Below are 23,673 nucleotides of genomic sequence, written 5' to 3' on the forward strand. Positions count from 1 at the left end.
GAGTGTAATTATCATCTAGATTCAAAGATTTTATTTCAATCATGTTTAGGTCTTAGTAAGTGGTTGCATAGTCAATTTGAAGCTATCAATTCTTCACTGAGGCTTTTGTTACACAAACATCATTTGATGCTACCAATTGACCTCATGTACTACATAAATGTATACAAAAATAGACCAAAATATTTCCTATTTGACCTTTCACACATTTTCAGCGTACCCATTGCACACCAAAGTGCAATTGCTAGTTTAATTCATCATAAATACTTGATACTTGCTATTGTATATATCTATACAATTTAGTGTTTTTATTCATTTCGCTTTGAACTTGATTCTCGTTTGGATTATACAATTCAAATATGAATGAACTAAATTGATGCAATAGATTTCATGTAAATCTCCTAAACATCGGTTATTGTGTACGCTTGTGATTGATTAGTGTGAACCAGCAAAAAAACATAGTTCAATCTCAAAGGTTCCAACACAACTAAAAAGTACCATAATTGATACATAATAATAAATGCTTCAAATCTTTATTGAATCTTAACAGTTAATTCATCCATACAAACAATTTTTAGTTGCACATTTTTTTAAGGCGCATTAGACTTTGGGAAACTTTTTTTTAACAATAAAATAATAAAGGCACCTTTGAAATATGTCGTAACTTTGAAATAGAACGAGGTTGGAAACCACCTAGAAAGAAAGAAAGAAGGAAAGAAACCAATTTTAACGTCCACAAGGCTAAGGATGCCTAAAGGATAGATACAATAATTAAGATACGTATTCTAGCAACTCATGATGGGACAAATTCAAAGCGCATGAGGAGCCTCACAGACTGGTATTTTTCTCCTTTCTTGTTGAAGAGAGGGACAGCCCGAATTCCTGTCTTCAATTCTGCCACAGGTAAGCATGTCTGACCACCAAAGTCATCTTTTTCAGACATGTCATACTCATGCACCTCAACACGAAGTAAAGCCAACTCTGGGACTGTTAAAGGGAAGCTAAACTCGGCACCCCAGCAAGGAATCCAGTTATCTTCGATTGCCCTTGTCCTTTTCATAACTGTATCAGCTGGCACACCTGCGATCCCAACCTGAAGATCCAAAATCCATTGGAGTATAAAAAGAAAAAATAATTAATGTCCATGGATGGTCAAAATAGGCAGATGGAACTTAAGAATATAACCAATAGAAATAGTATAAGCAAGTAAAAGAAGCTACCAACTAAAACTAGGCTAAAAGTACAATAATGTGGCATTGATGGAAAAAGCAATCATACCCTTGTATAAAAGTCAGGAGGAGAGTAAAGGTCAAAATGAGTTTTCTTGAAGTCTTGTACCCAACCATCACCCATATAGACTTTGACCTGAAAAATCTCAAGGCATTAATCCCATGAATGTTTTAAACTGAGTGCAAAAGGAAAAATCCCAAGTTGAAATATCATGATAACCGTTAAACCCAAAAGAATGAGACCAAGAAGCATAACGTATTTAACATGATAAGCATTTCTAGAATCCATGATCAATACCAAGGTATGCACATCATGCATATATTGTCGAAATATGGACGTGTATTGCTGTGAAGTCATATTCCTAGATATGTTTAGAAATATGCACTTCGTTGGCAATAAACCTGTCCTCAAAAAATTTGGACAGATTCATATGACTTCGCCAAATTTTGCAAAGGTGATTCAAAGGGTAAAAGATGTGAAAGCCATTTAGATAGACAGGAGATTTGATTTACAAAATGTTCATCTCAGTTCAATAGAAAATCATACTTATTGTTTCCACAAAGGTAACATGTTAAAAAGAAATTCACAAAAAAGGGAAATATGCAATTTGGGAACATAAAATCCTGAGAAGTCCCAAGTCGATTTAGTACTAGAATGTATGATCTGCTGAGAAGTTCCAATGCTTCACCCTTGTGGGCACCATCTAGATGCAATGAGAGCTAAGTGGACCATTCATGCTCATGAGAGATCAGTTCATGTGAACCCCTACTCATTAAATGTGGATCAATGAGTGTGACTCGAGCTATATGGTTAAATCCTATGAAAAATACCTCCTACTTGTCCTCAAATGAGCTGAAGGGGCTCTACAATGAAATGTTCACAATACACTAACACTTAATAAGTGAGCTTGATCTTTGGGGAAACTCAATATTTAAACAAACTTGAGTCAAGGCAGAATTGGGATGGGTGACCTCCCAAGAAGTCCCGATTGTTCACCCCTATGAGCATGATGTAATGAATGTTAAGTGGACCATTCATGTTTACGACAGATGGGTTCATATGAAACCCTACTCATGAAACATGGATCAATGAGTTTTACTCAAAAACTTGGTTTAATCTTAGTAAAACATCACAATTTGATACATTGCAAAAAATACCTGCTGTAGCTATTTAATGAATGGTTCGTAAGACACAACAATTGTTAAAGGTTATCTAAATGGGATAGCAAGCTAAGTGTGCTTGATCTTGGGGGAAATTCCATGGTTAAGCATGCTTGAGTCAAAGTAGTATAGGGATGGGTGACCTCCCAAGAAGTCCTAATGCCTCACTCTTGTGAGCATCACGTAGATGCAATTAGTGCTATAAGTGTATTTACTCGTATGTCTAATAAGACCAGTACTAGCAATAATGAACCAAAATAACAAAATATAGGAGTAACAGAAGTATATCTTTATGAAATTCTTACACAGAAGTAGACCAATGATTAGAATTTTTCCCTTACTGCCAGAAGCCTATTTAATAAATTTGATGCTTTCCAAACAAAATACAATCATCAACAACCACTAATAATTGCCTCGTAACAATTACCCACTAGCCGAGAAGTAAATAATACATAGACAAATACAAACAACTTAATGCAACATTACGAAGTCATTTTATGCTAACTATATCATCCTCCCCACCCCCTTCCAAAAAAAGGGGGTTGGGTTCCAAGTTCACAAGCATGGAAAATCATATCAAATAATATCACAGAAAGTTTTCCAAAATCATGACAACACTATAGCGAAAAAAGAACCATCATGCTAATGATTTCCTTTGTTAGCTAAAAGCCTAAAACAACTAAACGTTCCACAACTAATGGGCATTCCACATCCAAATATGGACAAAGATCCTAAAAATGTCGAGCTTCTAGCACAACTAACTAAAAATTGGCAATGGTGTCTTCAGCTAGAAGTAGAAAGTAAAACTTATGAAATACATTGTGATCATCAGCACATCCGGAAGGTAGAGTATTGTATAGAGCTGTAGTCACCAGTGGCCATAGAATTTAATGAAATGTGTAGAAGGACCAAACAAACAACTAGTAAAGTTTGAACATACACTGGACTCTAAAAACACTTGTACAAACTAAACTTGTACCCAAATGGTACTTCAGGCACTCCAAAATTATCCCCATCATGAAAATCTTGTTCAATCTTCCCATAGGCATGGGACGTGCCTTCTCCCAATTCAAAAACTTTCTAGAATAACTCCCTAGTTTTATCAAATCCATATTCTGAGGAAGACCCAATTGCAGAAGGTTGTAGGGATATAATAGAAGATGCAACAATTGTTTCAACACGATACACACACAACGGTTGTACATGAGCAGCAGTGGGCTGCCACAGTAGACAATGGGTGAAAAATTGCTAGACTGTCTTACAACAACAACAGAATGGGAGAAATGATTAAACCATACAATAAAAGAATAGGCAACATGCATGGCAGAAATTGATGATTGAAGGTTGTCCCGTGCAAATTGTACAATTAAATTTCCTTGAACAAAGGATACAATGGTAACACAATTTTCAACAAATATACAGTGAACTACAAAGGAGTGTGAAGCATAAGAAGAAACAATGTATGGTGGAGATGTTGAGGTAGAAGTCATACAATGAAAAATTCCTGAAGAGGTTGTATGGTGTAGACTTCTAGAAATTGTCATACAATCAAACTTTAAAATTCCTAGAATTATTGTATGGTGAGAAGTTTTTTAAGGGCCTATGTGATGAAAAGTTGGTGAAGAGATTGTACACTAAGATCTTTTGTTAAGTGTTTGGAGACTGTACGATGGGCAAATAAAGTGCTTTGTTATTATTTATTTTTTAGTTTTATTCTTCCCACCCATTGTAAAGTAATATTTTTCCCTTTATTATTTATAATTTTTCTTTCTTTCATGGAGGCCCAGACTGAATTTCTCTGACTTTCATTACATTTCTTTCCAACCTGCAGTATGATAACTTTTTCCCTTTTCATCATTTGCCTATGAAGTCTACTCCAATCATCTTCTTCATACTTCGATGCCATGGTATATTATACAACATGAACAACGTCATTTCTAACATTCACTAGCACAAGTAGTCATAGGCTCCAAATCAATTTTTATTTTAATATTATTACTTGCACTTGTAACTTCATTACTTCTGTGATCAATGTTTGAATTTGGTTTCGTTCCTAGAACACAGAATCAACCATATTTATAGCTTCTGAACTTTGAGAATAAATTATAAAGTGTAAACTATTTACTTTTTTCAACACACATGAACTGTTCAACTTTTCACAATTATTCACCTAAGTTTCCTCAACATTAAATGGTTGTTTCTTGTCATCTCTCAATCCTTGTGTCTCTTCATTAAAATCTTTGTAGCTTCAATAAAATTACAGTTAAATGGAAATACTTCACAGCCCTCCATTTGCAAATAAAACAAGCAGCAAACTTCTGTGATCAATGTTTGAATTTGGTTTCGTTCCTAGAACACAGAATCAACCATATTTATAGCTTCTGAACTTTGAGAATAAATTATAAAGTGTGAACTATTTATTTCTTTCAACACAGATGAACTGTTCAACTTTTCACAATTATTTACCTAAGTTTCCTCAACATTAAATGGTTGTTTCTTGTCATCTCTCAATCCTTGTGTCTCTTCATTAAAATCTTTCTAGCTTCAATAAAATTACAGTTCAATGGAAATACTTCACAGCCCTCCATTTGCAAATGACATTGTTGAGACATGGACCAGCTAGGACTCGAACCTAGGACCTTCCATACGCTGCTGGAGTGCTCTACCACTGAGCTACTGGCCCTTCTTGGACCAGTCCATCGTCGGTCAGGGTGTGGCTTATTTCCAACACCAACAACCCCCCTTAAGCCACACCTCTCGTGTGCTTGGGGCTCCTAGCTTGGACCTGGCTCTTAGCTTGGACCTGGCTCTGATACCATGTTGAGACATGGATCAGCTAGGACTCGAACCTAGGACCTTCCATACGCTGCTGGAGTGCTCTACCACTGAGCTACTAGCCCTTCTTGGACCAGTCCATCACCAGTCCGGGTGTGGCTTATTTCCAACACCAACAGAAACAAGCAGCAAATGGAGTTTGTTTCATCTTCCAAACACGACTACAATCCTATGGTTCCTTTTTTGTTCAGTTCCATGGGACCCTAATCATGCTTCTCTATGCATTTTTTTTTTTTGCAATCAAAATCTAATGAATCCAAGGAAGCTATTTCCCCACTTACTAGTTGATTCTTCAAATCAATTGAGATTATTCTTTTTCCAATTGTGATCAAGTTTGGCTGCTATCAATTAGCACACGAAGCATTGCAACTGTAGGAACCTGCTCTTGCAGGTTCTGACTTAAATTTCCAGCTTTAGACACTTAGGAATTTTGTCAAACAATTCTCGTTCAACCTCTATGTATGCTGATCTGAGTTTTCAGTCCGATTTGTTTGCTTAAATGGGCATGGGGATATGATTTGAATGCTTGCAACTAATACTACAATGTCTAAGCAAAGAACAAGAGGCAATTGCAACTTCTCTCGGTCATTTCAAATGCATATATCAGAAATTTTACATGTAAATGTGCACCTACAGCCAATTGTCATTTCCACAAACACTTGGCATGTAACTAACAAATTAACTTATAACTGTAAATGCACTATGTATTCCTTCGATTCAATTGCTGTTCATAATACACCATATCCGGACAAAATGGATTGCTTGGCAATGAAAACCCTTGTCTTTTTGCTACTGCTGAAGGTGTACGGTTGCCTTAGAAAATGTGCCAGCACTCAGATTGAAGTCTATGTACCCTCCGGTTGCTGCGTATTGTCTTCCTGCACCCCTGCAACCCCTCTCTAATTTTCTTAGAATTTATTCACAGCTGCAAGCATGAAATCGTACTTCTTGAAATGGTACGGCTACAGCTGGAAAAGTACGGCTGTTTGGGATTGATGCCACACGTGGTAAATCCCTTCACAAATTCAGTCTCTCATATTTGCAGATGTAGATTCAATGATCAGCACAAAACCAATAAATTTCTTCACCAATTCGCTCAATGAAAACTTCTGAGTGAAGCTCTCCCTATAGGCTGCAATTCGGTAGATATTTCACTACTTCAGAGCAGCAACGCATTGAAGATTTGCACGTTCTCCAATGGTCTGGAAGTCTGAAACCCTAGGTTTCTTCCTCTTCCAAAGAAATCAACAATTTCACAGCATAATAATCATAACAGCTTCAATTCTCTCAAGGCATTATATATTCTCCACAAAAAGTTCGATTTTCCTCCATAAATGCATTAATTAATATTAAATGACATTTAATATAAAAAGTGCACCAAGTCATTTAATATGTCTTGATAATTGAGCCTCGTTAATTAATTCAAAAATAATATAAGCTCAAAACCATTAATGTTTATTTAAACTAAATAAACATTAATATCTCCATTATTACTCAGCATTTTTGAGCGTCGTCTAAATTGGGAGCTGACATGATGAAGCTGCATGCAACCATACCCCTTTACTAAAAATAGCAGGGGTCCATCTCTAACATCTCTGACTTACTATAAATAGTAAGTAATGCATACGAAGTCCAAATGAAGCCAAACGAAAGCCAAACCTACAAAAATCTGACCACTGGAGAAGTTGCATCCCTCAAAGGACCCTCTATCCAACCTTACTAGCCTATGTGGGTCAGTAATAGGCTAATCCCACCGAATATCTAATGTCAATAGGAAGGGGACATCACAGTCCACCCCTCCCGAAATTGCTTGTCCACAAGCAATCTCGATGGCAAATAGACTCCTCCACCTGGATCCCAAGTGAAGACACGTGCAATGTTCCTGTTGTCATCAAACAACTCTTGTAACACTGACATATCAAGTTGAACCTACTGAATCAACTCTTCCTCGCCATCTGGTGTCACTGGACTAAGAGTCTCAAGTGGAGGCAACTCATAACACTGATCTTGGTTGCTACCAAACTTGGCACAAGGTATGCTGTCATACAAACTGTCCATCACATGTGCCACTGAACTGCACATCTGAAAAAGGTCACACACATGAGGGTCAAAAGTAAAAATGTACGTGTTCGGCATCATGTGCACACCCATAAACTCCTCTGCGAGCTCTGTCTGAAATCCCGATGCACCCAAAAGATCCCAAACCTCGAATAGAAGCATGCCACGTAGATCCTCAAACTCCTGTTGCTCAACTTTGATCTCAGCTTCACCATGCCAGAAGTGGTGAAGCCAACCAATGGAACCCACCCAAACTACTGCTAACCCTGTCGTCACTCGAGTCCCAAAGCAAACTGCACTCACATCCATCTGCCATGAAGAGATACAAATCGCTGAAGGTATCTGCAACTCCACAACTATCTCTCACCTCTGCTAGACTCCCACGGATGTGCTGACTCAGCAAGTAATCCAGCTTGCAGCTACTGACACCATAATCACCCTGTAACCATGTATCTCTACAAAATCTCGGTGATATAAGAGTGACCAACCCTGTTGGATACACATTAGTATGATGGAAAACTAACTGGTGTCCCTGCAAATAATTTCCTACAACCATCTGAATCAAGTACTTGCAGCCTCTAGTCCCATCTTCTGTAGATGGCAACCCTCCATCTCACAATGGATGATATAATCCCTGAGCCAATCCACACCTACGCAATGGCTCATCACTAAACACAATCGGCCTACCGAATGCAAATGAATCATACTCATCTCGACCAACCCTCGTGCTATCATCAATGACAACCTCAGTGATAGTAGAACTACTAGCATCACTGGATATTGCACTCTCATAATCATTAGTCACAATATAGTATGATTTATCTTGTTCATCACATGAAGAGGCATAATCAATATCAGAAAGTAACACTGAGATATCTGCTTTAACCCTTCCTAATGCATGTCTGATGGTTTGTAAGCTTGTCATGGAAACTCCATCCTGAGACCAATGTTATATGAGATAATCAACAAGTGTGCCAATCCTATCAACTTGGCCCATGGCCTGTGTTACCGCCTCCACTTCTGGATACGCATTTTCATAGACTACAACAAGAGGTTCAACCCGCTGAAACTGATTTGCACTCCATGTTAAGGTCTTAACTTCAAAGCTGCTATTTGTATCATAATGTGAGGCAGCTGATTTACAATCAGCATCATGCTCATATGCAACTATCTCTTTGTTGTTCACAAAACCTTCCTATACCATCTCATCCACCCAAAGTTCATCAACTTCGGTTACCTGTTGGTCCTCCTCAATTGTTACATTAGATTGTTGAGCTGAAGTAGAGTGTGACAAATTTGATTTTTGATTAGGCTCACCAATCTGATTTTCAGCTAGCCGAAGTGCCACTAAGGTAGCCTCTAGGGTGTCCTTAGTATTCCTGAGCTCATTAGTAAGTGAGTCTACTTCTTCTTCCTTAAATCTGAGCAAGACCAAGGAGATGATCACGATCTGAAAGAAGATGTAGATAATCTGATTTCATTACTTTCAGCCCTTCTTGGATCACTAGCAAATATGAGAATTCCTCTTTGAGCCCCTGTTGTCTCCCCTCCAATTGTTTCTTCCAAAGGTGTTTTTCCATCATTCCATAGATGTCATCAAAACGTGATAGAGTTGCAACAATTTTATCTTCAGTCACTTTCATTTGACTCTCCAAATTAGGTGAACTAGCAAGTGTATGAGAGAAATCAGATACACATGAAGTAACAGAGTGCCCTTCATCACCCATATCAATGCTATGAATGCCATCTTTCATGTCCAACAGTGAATAGGAAGTGAGAACATTACTATTGTCAAAAGTAGATCCGTCCCAAGAAGAAGTCGCGCCATAAGTAGGGACTAATTCAACTGATCCAACATAAGCATCAACATTGACATATGATGTGGAGTCATCATCATCATTGGCTGATTGGAAGACATTTTCATATGGGTTGTCAAACATGATCTCTACGACACCCACCAAGAGACTAGTATAACGTGTACTAGTTGCATCATTGGATTCTTGGTCATGTTCTCTAATTGTGTCATGTTGCTGAATTGACACAACATTTGATTCATCATCCCTGTTGTAGGCCGAAACATTCATAGAATCAATATCTTTAATCGGCTGCACATTATGGAGTAGACTGCTAGTAGACTTCTCATCTAGAGAAGCAGGTGCTTGATCGATAACAACAACTAGTTCCTCACACAACTGTGTCTCATGAGGAGCGACATGACCATCCTGAACAACTCCTTGACCCTGTGCCTCTTTGCTGTCCACCTGATGCAAAGTTTTACTACTGCTGTAATGTAAATCAGAACTGTTGTGGGTCAACCTTCGTATGCGATCTTCATTCTTGGCACTAGTATCATGAGTGCCAACACCCAATGTCACTTCCATAACATCTTCTGGACCTGCCACGACTTTCAACTCATCTTCATTCTTAAGTGGACAACTGCTGTCATCAAAATCAGACTTGTTATCATAACTGATAACAACTTCTTGAGCGCTAAAAATGTTCACTTTCTCCTCAAGTTTCACCTTCTTATCCTTTTTCTCTGCACCGATAGGATTATTGGCATTAGTGTTTGCTTTCTTTTTCTTTGCAAACAAGGGATCCAAAATTTCCAGATGTTGTAAAAACCTTGTTAAATTCCTATCATAGTCTTGAAAGGCCTGCATGAATTCTATCAATATTTCTTCAATGGACTTCGTCTTTCCCATGACTGAAACAATGCAAGAGTGCTGGTCACTCAAATGTCAACCGTGTGAGCTCAATGATTTCTAACCCCAACAGGATGGCAGGAACTGCTCTGATACCACTGTAGGAACTCTTGCAGGTTCTGACTTAAATTTCCAGCTCTAGACACACACAAATTTTGTCAAACAATTCTCGTGCAACCCCTATGTACGCTGATCTGAGATTTCAGTCCAATTCGTTTGCTTAAATGGGCATGGGATATGATTTGAATGCTTGCAACTAACACTACAATGTCTAAGCAAAGAACAAGAGGCAATTGCAACTTCTCTCGGTCATTTCAAATGCATATATCAGAAATTTTATATGTAAATGTGCACCTACAGCCAATTGTCATTTCCACAAACACTTGGCATGCAACTAACAAATTAACTTATAACTGTAAATGCACTATGTATTCCTTCGATTATTCAATTGTTGTTCATAATAAACCATACCTGGACAAAATGGATTGCTTGGCAATGAAAACCCTTGTCTTTTTGCTACTGCTGAAGGTGTACGGCTGCCTTGGAAAATGTGCCAACACTCAGATTGAAGTCTATGTGCCCTCTGGTTGTTGCGTATTGTCTTCCTACACCCCTGCAACCCCTCTCTAATTTTCTTAGAATTTATTCACAGCTGCAAGCATGAAATTGTACTTTTTGAAATGGTACAGCTACAGATGGAAAAGTACGACGGTTTGGGATTGATGCCACATGTGGTAAATCCCTTCACAAATTCAATCTCTCCGATTTGCAGATGTAGATTCAATGATCAGCACAAAAACAATGAACTTCTTCACAATGAAAACTTTTGAGTGAAGCTCTCCCTATAGGCTGCAATTCGGTAGATGTTTCACTACTTCAGAGCAGCACCACATTGAAGATTTGCACGTTCTCCAATGGTCTGGAAGTCTGAAACCCTAGGTTTCTTCCTCTTCCAAAGAAATCAACAATTTCACAGCATAATAATCATAATAGCTTCAATTCTCTTGAGGCATTATATATTCTCCACAAAAAGTTCGACTTTCCTCCATAAATGCATTAATTAATATTAAATGACATTTAATATAAAAAGTGCACCAAGTCATTTAATATTTGTCTTGATAATTGAGCCTCATTAATTAATTCAAAATGGCCCCATCTCATGATGCCACGACCCTCACTTAAGTTATATTATATTATAATTTAATAATATAAGGTCAACCATTAATGTTTATTTAAACTAAATAAAAATTAATATCTCCATTATTACTCAACATTTTTTAGTGTCATCTGAACTGGGAGTTGACATGATGAAGCTGTATATGCCCATACCCCTTTACTAAAAATAACAGGGGTCCATCTCTAACATCTTTGACTTACTATAAATAGTAAGTAATGCATACGGAGTCCAAATGAAGCCAAACAAAAGCCAAACCTACAAAACTCTGACCACTGGAGAAGCTGCATCCCTCAAAGGACCCTCTATCCAACCTTATTAGCCTACGAGGGTCAGTAATAGGCTAATCCCACTGAATATCTGATGTCAACAAGAAGGGGACATCATAGCAACTCATGGAGAGCAGAGGCGGGAGCGCTTGCGGGGGTGGGGTTAGGGTTTGTGGTGAAGATGCAAAGTCTGATGAAGGCAATTCAGATGTGGATGACTGGGTGCAAGGCACAAATCTTACCATTTGCGCTCAGGGGTGTGTTGGCTTTAGGGCTTGGTTTCCATGTGGCTCGTGAGTCTCTCTTTTAGTGCTGCTATTGTTGAAGCTTCGTTTGTAGTTTCTGCTATCTCTGTTGATGCCTGCAATCTCCCAGTTTGAGCCTTCCTTGTTGTTGTTTCTCACATTGGCTTGGAGGTTTGTTTTGGTTTGCTCGTTGATCTTGACTGGCTAGATCTTTTTATTTGGTTTGAGATTGTGGCCGCAAGTGGTTCCTATGTTCCCTGTGGTGTCTAGTTCGTTCTTGGTGCCTTTTCTAGGCACGGTGTTTGTGGAAGGTGTTGTAGCGAGGCAGGGTTTGGTCTTTGCAGTGTTCTCTTGTTGACCGGGCGCTTTTCTTTTGGGTGTCGTTTGTCTTTTGGGGTTTGTAACTTCTTCACTCTCCCTGAAGACAAGATGGCTCTTGTAGCTGGCTACTTCCTTTGGCATTTTGTCACGGAAACTTTTGTTTCTTTTGGTGTGGAGGGAGGTGTTAGAGATGCTATTTTGGGCTCTGCGGAGAGTTATGTTTTCCATTTCTTCATATGAGTTGTGGTCTTGTTCATGGTGGGGGCTTTGTTATGTGCCCTTTCCCTGTGTAGAGATCTATGTGTTGTAGTAGGGTTTTGTGTTTCCTGGGCCTATGATAGCTGATTTGGCTATGGTGTGCACCAAATCTTTTGTTGCTGGTTGTGGTCATGGCTATCCTGGCTTGTTTTTCGATAGTTTTGTTCGTCTCAGGAGCTTTGTTTTGGAGGGTATAAGCCTAATCTTCCTATCTTTTGATTTTACCTTGTTGCTTGTGGTGTTTGGTTTGAGGGGTAGGCTGGGAATTATTGCCCCCCTAGTTTTTCTTTGTTTGTTTTGCTTGGGTGGTGTTGTTGGCATTGTGTTGTCATTGATGTCAACTAGTATAGCATGTTATCGGTATAGCCTGTCACCGGTAAGAAGAGGATGCCGACCAGCATTGTGGTCATTGAAGTCACCGGTACACAAGTTAGTGTTGGCTTGTGTTGAAGACATAAATATTGGAGACCGGTATGGTATGACAATCAGTGAGTGATGTGTTGACAATGTATGGTTGCCAACCGGCAAGCAAGCAAGGTTGAGCTAATGGAGAAAGTGCGGACAACTGGTATGCATTGGATGTTTGGATGTGAAACAACAGGACTCCCATCGGATAAAGATGGTGTCATAGGATGAAGAGAAGACTGACAGAGAGTGTGCTCAATCAGATCATACATCAAGTTGAAGTTATGTCTGCTCATACAAGGAAGTCATATTGATCCAATATTGAAAGCAGACTGAGCACAATATGATGACAACCATTCCCATCAGTCATTGGAAAGCAGAATGAGTGACAAGGATCTACTCCCACTGGTAAGTGATAATGCTCTGGGATAAGACAAAGAAGTTAAAGGAAGGTGACTGAAGGCATGTACCGGATGAACAAGTGAAACACAAAGATGCCTTAGGTGCATGAAACCAAAGATGTGCACCGGATCAGCAAGGGAAGGCATGATGAGCCACCAGAACAAAAGAGGAAGAGTAAGTGGTGATGATGTTATCACTTTGGCAAACCGGTTGAGAAGAGAACCGGCAAAATGATGATGAAGGCAAGGTCTAGCATTTGCAGACATGGTTTCACTCCGGGTTGCTGATATCAACAGAGATGCATGTTGATGATTGATGTTTGAGACTATCTTGCAACCAATAAGAGAGCAAAGAGGCAAAGTGATGTGCTCCTATCAGATGGACATGTGTCTAAGTTTGGTGACCGAGCAAATGTGACCCAATCGGCAGAACAGTAAAGTGCAGACATGAAGGTTAACCCGTTAGGGTATAACCGACAGGGTTAGAGAACCAATAGGTAAGCACCGGTAGTGTATGATGTGGTTGGTGACAGAGTCTAAACTGACATAGGTGACTGAGCTGAGTTGGATACCGAGAGTCACCACGTGGTCTCCAAGTGGCGAATGAACAGTGCATCATCGAAGTTGTTGGTGAGGTAGTTGGTGATTGGCCGACATTAATGTCGATTGCGTAAATCACAGGTCGAGAGTAGAAGTTTGCGGCTCGAGGCAGGACGAACAGTGGTGATCCATGGCATGCTTTGATCGATGTTGGATGTCCTGGTGCAGATCAGATTTGGAGTGGCAATCAAGAGATCATTAAATATGTCTGACAAAAATAGGTCGATTATGAGTTTGCCATGTTTGCTAAATATAGCAAACATGTTTTGGAAGCTGCGAGATTGGCGATGATGGGTGATTGGTTGTAGGTTGACTATTTCAGAGAAGAGATCCGATCTGATTTGATATGTCTTGTGGTTGATGTAGGAATCCTAGCGCGCCAAAGTTTGAAGTTACGTTTTTGGCGGGAATGCTCACATATAAATGTGCAGATCGAAGACCAGAGCTAGTGTTGCTGCACAAGAGAGTGATGCCGGTGAAGGAAGTGAAATAAGAGAGTTAGTCAGTCAAAGAGCCCACCGACAATCACAGAGGTGATTGAGTGCTTGAGAGAGAACCGGTAACAAGAGTTCAACCGGTAGACTGTCATTGAGCTTGACAGTGGGATGAACTGGTAGTGTTAGAACCGATAAGAAGGTAGCAGTGAGTGAAGAGAGCAGAGAGAGAGTGAGAAGAGGTCAGATATGGCATAGTTTGAGTAGCAGAAGATTCAGAGAGATTTAGCAGAGTACCGGTAGTGACAAGAGGTAGTGTGTCAGAGAAGAGCAAACAAGTAGAGAAGAGGTAGAGGCTAAACCGGTAAGGTTGCAGTAGAGAGTGAAGAAGAGCAGGAACAGTTTGAGCAGAGAATCGATAGAGAACAGAGCAGAGGTGAACCAGTAAAGAGTTTATTTGCAGAGGTTACAAAATTCATTTGTAACCGGGATACAACTATTGTATTGTTTGTAATCATTGTGATCACTGAGTTGGAGCTCGGTGTAGGGGTTGGTGCTCCTTGGGTTGGTGCCCTAAACTTTGTAATAGATTTATTGTGAGGCTGGATTGGAGCAGTAGACTCCATCAACATTTCTCACTGAGGTTTTTCCCATGTTGGGTTTTCTTGGTACATCCAGTGTTATGTGATGTTCTTTTTGTGTGTGCTTGCCTTTGAAGTCATCTCCCTATCTCACCGTTATATCCACCTTGTGTTAGATCTGCTAACCGGTACACATAGTCAAGGTTTAATAAGGCTTAAGTTTGGAAACCACTGATTCATCCCCCCTCTTAGTGGCATCTTGTGTTCTACAAGTGCTGCCTCCCATGTTGTGAAAGGGGTTTTTGTGCTTTCCCCTTTGGCTAAAATTGTGGCCATTATTTCTCTTGGCCCGGTTTCAGGTTTCTGTTTTTGGTTAGTGGTGAATGTGGGGAGGTTTTCTTTGGCTCTTGATCAGGTTATTCCCTTAGAGGTGGAGTGCTCCATGAGCAATATATCTTTTGAAACCCATGTGGTTTGGCTTTTGGATGTCTTGGATATCCTTGCTTTTACCTTCTGGTGTAGTTGCAAGGAGGCTCCTTTGCCTTTTTGTGATCTCACCCTTGTTTCTCCTATTGAGGTGGAGAGAGTGTTGGTGGGCTATTTTGAAGTTTTGCAGCTGATTGTTGGTTCTTCTAATCTTCCTATAGTGGTGATATTGTTTCCTATTGAGGTGGAAATGAGTATTGCAGGAGAAAATGTGATATGCAGTAAGGGGGTTGATGTTGCCCTTTGTTCAAGTGGTGTTTTCAGTTTTGTCTTTGTTGTTCCTATTGAGGTGGAGCTTTGGGAAATTGGAGGTTTCGTGCTTCTGCATCGAAGGAAAGTGGAGATTAATAGTTTATGCTTCTTAATGCTTTTCTTATTGTATTCAAGGCTCAAGATGGTTGTGTCCTTGAGCTGGTGCGATTTATGGCTTTGGCCTTGATGTTGTAAAAACTCTTTTCTACTGTTGATTGGCTGCTATATGTCTAAGATCCATCTTCTTGCAGCATTCTGTTAGTGGCAGCTTGTTGTGTATGATCTATTTTCTTGCAACATTTTGTTTGTGGGATTCAAATCCTAGTAAAATCCATTTGTAAAGGGTGTCAAGTCCCTTCAAAACCTATTTTACCACTAATCAAAAACTCTGGCTGCTATCATCATCCCCAACCTAAGAATGGATCATACACTATTTTAACTAATGAGATGACAACAAAGTTAATGATAAATGCTTGAGCTCCAATGATTACCTTTTGCTCATGAGGATTCCAAGCACTTTGATTCCTTGTTGATATGCTCCTACCAACTAGAAAGTTGATGGTCAAATAGTCAACTTACCCAAAGTTTTCCAAATGCCTTTTGGAAGTATAGACACACCAATCATTAGTAATTGTGTTAATTAGATTCCTTCCAAGGATCTCCATGTGCTCTATTGCTAATTTATGTGCCCTAATGGGCACATGGGATTGATCATCTAGCCTCTTGACAATTGCAATTCAATTATGGGACCATTCGTTATTACTAGTTTCTACATGCGTAGTGTCATGCACTATCTCATCTCACTAAGTTGTAGCTTTTCTAAGTTTCAAAATACTTTGTAATAAATCCACCACATAAATTGATTCAATGGTTTGAAGCCCTTACCTTGCAATAATTTTATTGGATTGCAGTTGGTTTGTTGCCATACTTGCATTTGCATTTGAGTGATGGTGTGCATTGTCCTATGCTCGATCTGGCTCTTGCTTCGCAAAATTTCATTTTTAATATGCGGGTACAAGTAAACAACCAACATCATAATGATATCAACCCTTCCACAGACCTCCCTAGTTTGAACACCACTACTTCCACCTTCAAACACTCATCTTCCTACCCCAACTTTTAATTTGGGTGTTAGGGGCCTGAGTTACTCTTCAATGAGCAATTCTTTGATGCCTCAAAGATTGCTCTAATATGCTTCTTGGTCTTTGTCTACCAAAAAGTCTTTTAACTTCATTTCACTCTTATGCGATTCAATTCTTTCCTCCAACAAAACTTGGTTTGTAAGATCAATGCATGCTTCAAGTGAGAGAAAATGTCTAGCTATTGTTTGCCCTCTCGGGTGGTGTAGCGGTGGACGCCAAGCGCCCACGGAGCTCATACACTTGCTTGGTCCTCCTCTTTAGATCCCGTTTCGCGACCATCTGCCGCTCCATAGCAGTCTTTACCATATAGGCTGCCTCGAGCACCTCCTTATCCTTCTTGTCCACACTTTCCAGTGCACTAACCAACCGAGTCTCCAGCAGCTCCCTCGATGCCCTCTCCTCTTCCAACTGTATCAGCAAGGCAGACTTCTCTACTACTAAAGTGTCCATCGCTATCTGGTTCTGTGCCATGGTAGCCTCTAGCTCTCGAAACCTGGTAGTCAGCTCCTCCCGAGCTGTTACTGCTGCCACCCTCAAAGCCTCAACTGTGGTTGCCGTCTCTTGTGATCTCCGAAGCTCCAGATAACTTTCACGGAAGGCCTGCTCGACCTCTCTCACCAACAACTGCATCCGGGTCTCGCCAACCCCCTCAGTGGGGCGCCAAGCCTCCAGCATTGCCAGGCTCTCCGTGTTAGGCCACCCAACACACTCAAAACACCTCTCAAACTCAGCTCGGCATCCGGTGCGGGCAAAGGTCAACAACCCTTCCATCCGCTCAACCATGGTCGCATCGGCCTAGAGCGTGGCAGATGACACAAGCCGCTGTGTTCTCAGAGTCATCTCGGTAATGAACTGCTCCAACTTTGCACCCTTCTGACTTCCCACAGGCACCCCCACAGGCACCCCCTCTACTCTATACAGACTGGTTACTACCAGCGCAAGGGGTGAGGCAACCCTCTAAACCGCCCTGCTGCTCAGGGAACTCCCTTCCTCGAGATCAATGACATCCAAGGAATACATGGTCTGCCCTGGAGATAGAGTGGCCTCTCTCGTCGGTGCCACGTGTGCCATCTGGTAACGGCTCAACCAGTTAGTGAGGTCATCATGAAGAGTGCCTGCTACCGTCATTGCCTCTTGCATATATCCGAGCAACCCTGGCACATCCTGTCCTGTCACATCCGGCACATCGTGCACCATGGAAGCCTCTGCACTCGCCAAGGTCTCCACTCGTGGTGGTGTCATGGCTATCGTCACCCGAGGCTGCCCGAAGCTAGGAATTGGTACCGTGGTGACTACACTCACTGTCCCGAAGGACCGCGGCACCGCCAACTGACAAGTCTCCGGTAAGCGGGCTGGTGTAAAGTGGATCTGCACCTGTGATGCTAAAGTAGACCCTATTGTACCTGTCGACTCCACTATCCCCTCTTTAGGCAACTGGTCGCCTCTTCTCCCTGCTAGTCGGAAGCTCCCTTCGCTTACCTAGGAGGTGTCTGCAGATTCCTCCCTGCCACTTTCTGCATCCTCAGCCTCGGACTCTTCTGTGTCAGACTTCGTATCGGACATGGCAGCCTTCTTTCTTTTTGTGCCCAAACGTGCCTCTGTGCCATGTGCCAAGACATCCAAGTGTGACCAATAGAATATGGGCGGCTGGTCTGGTGCAACACGCTCCTGTGGCTCCAATGACTGTGAGCCTGGGGTGATCTGCGTGCGGACTGCGTCGAGGAATAATCCAATGGTGTGATGCGGCATGTAGAACTTTTTGTATTGCAGCGTCATGAAATCGTCCATCCTATCCGCCAATAGTGACGCCCAATCATATACCACTCCATTGTGCAACCCATTCATCAACACTATCTGTGTAATGGCTATGTCCGATGCGCGGTTGGCACCTGTGAGGCGACTCTTCACCACCGACAACAGGCATCGCCATACTCCCTTGGCGAAAAATTGTTTCTTCACCCCTCGACTCTTGCCTGCACTCTTGAGGCTATCTTTTTCTCCCTGGGTAAGGTTATCGCGCAACATCAACTGCAGTAGTGTGGCATGATTTTCTGGGGATATTTTCTGTGAAGTGTCTATTTTTTTCCCTTTCACCCCCGGTATGCCAAATACCCTAGTGAACTCGCTTGCCGTGAATGACACTGTTATCCTTTGGTGTTGATAATCAAATACCAACTGGTGGCGATGTCTGTCATAGCTGCTAATCATGGCACGCAAAACCACCTCAAAGTCCTTTATAGAAAAAACTGGCATCTGGACAGCCCAATGTACCTGTGCCTGGCGAAGGCTTTTCTTTATCAGGTCATCTGGAGGTGTCTTCGCCCACCAGTTCTGACAGTCTATTCCATTTAGAACTTCGAACATAATATTATCTGTCGTTATTTCATCTTTGTCCTTTGTCGCCAAGGGTTTGGGACGATGCTTCTTGCTTTTTTGATTGGTGCTCATACCGAGGCTACCTGCAATACGCACCTCAGATGGCAAAATCCATTTGCCTGTGTCTGCACTCGTTTCTTTTTGCCCTCCCTGCAACTTGTCTTCTAACGGCTGCAACTGTTTTCGCCAATCTGCCTTGTTCCTGTTTATGTCCATTAGTCCTAGATTACTTCTTCAATTCTGCTTTATAACCTTTAAAAAAACAAAACCCGTCTGCCGCTTTTCAAATAACCTTCCCCGGATTGCGCGTATGGTGTTACCGTACGATGCTCCCTTGTGCGGTGCTCGATCGAGCTATGTGCGTGGGCCTTTTTTTTCCTCTTGTGCGGACTTGCGCGGGCTGTCTGCGTACTTGTGCGGGGTTTTTAACCCACGGCAGTGTCCACCGCACGGTGGTATCCACCGCCGGTGGTCCACCGTACGGTGGCCCCACCATCGTATGCCCTTCTTTTTCTTTTTTTTCCTCTCCATACGGTTGTCGTATGGTCGTACGGTCGTGCATTTTTTTTTTTGTTTTGCTCCATACGGTCGTCGTACGGTTTTTTTTTTTTTGATTTAGTCTATCAAGCATCTTGATTGGAGGGTCCTCCCCGTCCAGCGTCCACAACTTAATCGCCCCGTTGGTATTAACCTCGCGTACCTTGAAGGGCCCTAGCCATCGCACTTTGAATTTCCCAGGTTTGATTTCGTTCCTTCCATTGAATTTCAACACCAACTGCCCAGGAGTAAACTTCATTCGCCGAAGATGCTTGTCGTGCCATACCTTCCGTCTTTGCTGGGCTATCTTTGTCGCCCACTGAGCCATCATCCTTCGTTCATCCAATTTGTTCAAAGCATACAGTCTCTCTTTGTTCAAAGCATACAGTCTCTCTTTCAGGCTTTCCATGTCACCAAGTCGATTATCAATGGCGATTCGGAGACTCGGCACCATGAATTCAACTGGCACCACGGTTTCTTGTCCATACATTAGCTGGAAAGGAGTCTGTCCAGTAGTTACCTTGTAAGTTGTTCGGTATGCCCAAAGTACTAACGGTAGGCGCTCCTCCCAGTCATCCTTCTCCACTCCGCAAGACTTATAAATCACCGACACGATTATTTTATTGGTCGCCTCGGCCTAGCCGTTCGCCCGCGGATAGTAGGGGCTTGATAAGGAGTGGAAGATTTTGAACTCCGTTGTTAGCAATCGGATTATATGATTTACAAAATGTCCTCCTTTGTCACTCGTCAGTTGGATTGGAATCCCATACCGCGTAATGATGTGTTCATAGATGAATTTTGCTGTATTGACCGCCGAGTTGTTTGGCAAAGCCCGTGCCTCAATCCACTTGGTCAAGTATTCTGTTGCCACTACAATGTATTTGCACCGTCGGGCTCTACTTGGTTTTAATGGTCCGATAAAATCCAATCCCCATCTCTCAAACAGTTCCTGGGCATTCGATGGGTTGAGGGGTATAAAATCCCTCTTCAATGGCCGTTCGACCCGTTGGCATGTGTCATAGCTCGTCACCCACTCTCTAGCGTCATTATGTAGTGTCGGCCACCACAGTCCTGCCAATAGAACTTTCCTGGCCGTGGTGTCGAGCCCCATGTGTCCACCTGCGAGCCCTTCATGTGCTTCCCTTAGGATGCCCTGAATTTCCTCTTCTAGGACGCATCGCCGTAGGATCTGGAAGGGTCCCATTTTGTACAAGAGGCCATTAATGAGTTGGAATGTCCTGCTCCTCAGTACCAGTTTCCTTCTTTCTCCTGGTGGCATCTCCCTCGGAAACCGTGATGTCGACAAGTATTCCCCCACGCTTGCGTACCAGGCGGGGAGGACCGCGATGTGAAATAAGTGAGCGTTTGGAAAATCTTCATTCACTCCTTTGGCTAGTTCTCCTGACTGGATTCTCGATAGCTGGTCAGCTATCACATGGCTCTTCCCAAGTCTTACGATAATGTTGAATGTAAATTCCTGCAGCAATAGCAGCCATTGACTGATTCGTCCTTGGATAATTGGCTTGTTTACCAGGTACATTAATGCCTGGTGGTCCACATAAAATGTGAACGGGGTGGCCAGCAAGTAATGTCGAAATTTCTGGACGGAGTACACCATCCTGTTGTGACCATTTCACACATCGCCCCATCGCAAATGGGGACCCCCTCTTTTTGCTTTTTTTTTCACTCGTTTTCGCTTTCGTTTTTAGGGTTTTGTTAGTCAGTTGGTTGTCTGGATTTAGGGCCAAGCCTTAGGGTTTTAAATTTTGCCTTTTTAAGCCAAAATCCAGTCATTTTTGAGAGCTTTTGAGCTTCTTTTCTAGAATGCAAATTTTGAATGCAATAAATTCGCCAAAATGGTCTAATTTTCAATTGGAATGTTCATGCAGAGCTTGAATTTGTCGAAGTGTTGACCGTCAATGTGAATTTTTGTCTGATTGAATATTTTGACCAAATGTTGACTTTTTTGAAGTTTGATCCTGGGCATTGGAATTAATTTGTTTTCGCCTCGTGAAGTGTTAAAATGTGAAAAATCTTGTTATTTTGGCCTGTAGGAGCAAAATCGCTCCTGTCCCTCAGTGAAGGACGGGAGCTCAATTTCAAATATCTCATCATCCTTGCAGAGTCCAGACAAATTTTACGTTTGAAGTGATGGAGAACGGCGAGATCTTTCCATTGAATATAAATTGAAGATTTTCATGAGCACAGAAATGCCTCCAGGAGGAAAATCGCTCCTGTCCCTCAGTGAAGGACCGGAGCTACAATTCAAATTTCGTCTTGTCCTCGCAAGATTTCGAAAACTTAATGATTTGAGGACGTCCAAGGGCAAATACTTTGCCAAATGAATATAATTTGATATGCAAAAACGAAGGAAAATGACCTATATTGACTAAATCGCTCCTGTCCCTCTCCAAGGGACCAGGGCGAGGTACCTTGTAGCTCTCGTCCCTCTCCAAGGGACCAGAGCGATTTCCTTCATTATGCAAAATCCGGACAAAGGTCAAGGCAAGTTTACGTTCAAAAACAAGGGAAAACATGAGATGAACGCATTGAATATAAATTGAAGATTTTTGGGACGTCCATACCAGTGTTAAATGCCTAGTTCGCTCCTGTCCCTCAGGAAGGGACCAGAGCGATTTTTGATATAATTGCTTTCCTTGCAAAGTTACAAATGATGTCAAGGCATGGACGAATAGAGTGAAGAAGGACGAGTCCGTTGAATATAAACTTGGAACCTGGCAAAGTGAGATGAAGGCCACAAAGGGAAGATCGCTCCTGTCCCTCTCCAAGGGACCAGGGCGATACAATGATTGTATTGCTTCTTGTTCATGTTTAAACCGATCCAAGTCAAGACGAAGGGTGGCGAAGACATTTTAGGGCATTTCCATCAAGCGCAAGGTTGTAAAGGTCATCACATGGAAGGAATGTGCACTCTAAGACCCATATCGCTCCTGTCCCTCTCCAAGGGACCAGAGCGATATTTCCATTAAGGCATCGATTTCAAAGGACAAGCAAATATTAAGTTACCAAGAGGACTTAAAGGATGTCATTTCACGCAATGAAGATAATTGCAAGTTAGTAAAAACAAGAACAAGCTCGCAATGATGAACTTCGCTCCTGTCCCTCAGGAAGGGACCAGGGCGATGTTGGATGTATTGATCAATTCATGCAAGATTTACGTAAGAACAAGATTTCGCAAGGTCTTAGAGGGTCCATGGTATGACAACAAGATGATAAACAAGAGTTTTGAACGTTAAATAATCACCAAAATGGACCTAGGGATCATATCGCTCCTGTCCCTCTCCAAGGGACCGGGGCGATTTGCTTTGGATTCCTTGTTTTGCTTCAAGTTCAAGCTAAGTCAAGACGTCCTAAGATTGCATATGGGCCAAGGCACCGTTTGAAGATAATTCGCAAGGGTTTTGAACGTTCAAACATCGCCAAATAGTGTAAAAGCTCCATATCGCTCCCGTCCTTTGGACAAGGACCAAGGCGATTCTATCAAAAAACACTCACGTTCCTACAAAGATCAAAGCGAAGCGAGGTTGGCAAGGTAAGGGATATCGTTTGAAGGACATTGCAAAGGAGATCGAAGTTTAAAAGTCGCCAAGATCAAGGAAAAATAATGGATCGCTCCTGTCCCTCCCCAAGGGACAAGGGCGATGGTCCCTTTAATGCGTCCAAACACATAATGAAGACAAATAGAATAAGCGCAAAGGACACAAGCAATGATATTATTCGCCTTACAATGGAGGTACGAAGGTCAAAGATACAAGATGAACGTGAAGACATGGAGATCGCTCCTGTCCCTCTCCAAGGGACAAGGGCGATGTTAGGCAAAACGCATGATATTCTTTGAAAATCACGTTAAGACAAGAACGCACAAGGTTTTAAATGGCATCTGGAAGATGACACAAGGAAAGGATCGTACCAAAATGGAGAATTTCAAGCAAAAACCTTAGGATCGCTCCTATCCCTCTCCAAGGGACCAGGGCGATAATGCTCATAAGATGCATTTGCTCGCACAAGAAAGAAATTCAAATTCGAAGGACCACCAGATGATCGATTTGGGACATGGAAATGAAGGAGTTGAACGTTGAAAACATAAGAATCAAGACCAAAATCATGGATCGCTCCTGTCCCTCTCCAAGGGACCAGAGCGATGAGGTACGTCCCTTTATTTTCATATTTTTGGCGCCAAATTAAA

The 23,673-nt window shown here is 41.7% G+C and overlaps 1 protein-coding gene across 2 annotated transcripts in view; it reads right to left on the reverse strand.

The window, feature by feature from the left end:
* Positions 1–504: 504 nt before the first annotated feature.
* Positions 505–23,673, reverse strand: part of LOC131041262 (phosphoinositide phospholipase C 2) — a 137,993-nt gene continuing 114,824 nt past the window's right edge. For both annotated transcript variants that reach the window (XM_057974289.2, XM_057974297.2), the window contains exons 8-9: positions 1,276–1,362; positions 505–1,090 (exon numbers count right to left, since the gene is read on the reverse strand). In XM_057974289.2, coding sequence (XP_057830272.2) covers positions 791–1,090; positions 1,276–1,362 — 387 coding nt within the window. In that variant the 3' untranslated portion in view covers positions 505–790. The remainder of the gene's footprint in view (positions 1,091–1,275; positions 1,363–23,673) is intronic.

Source organism: Cryptomeria japonica, chromosome 11, assembly GCF_030272615.1.
Source record: "Cryptomeria japonica chromosome 11, Sugi_1.0, whole genome shotgun sequence".
Classification (NCBI taxonomy): Eukaryota; Viridiplantae; Streptophyta; class Pinopsida; order Cupressales; family Cupressaceae; genus Cryptomeria; species Cryptomeria japonica.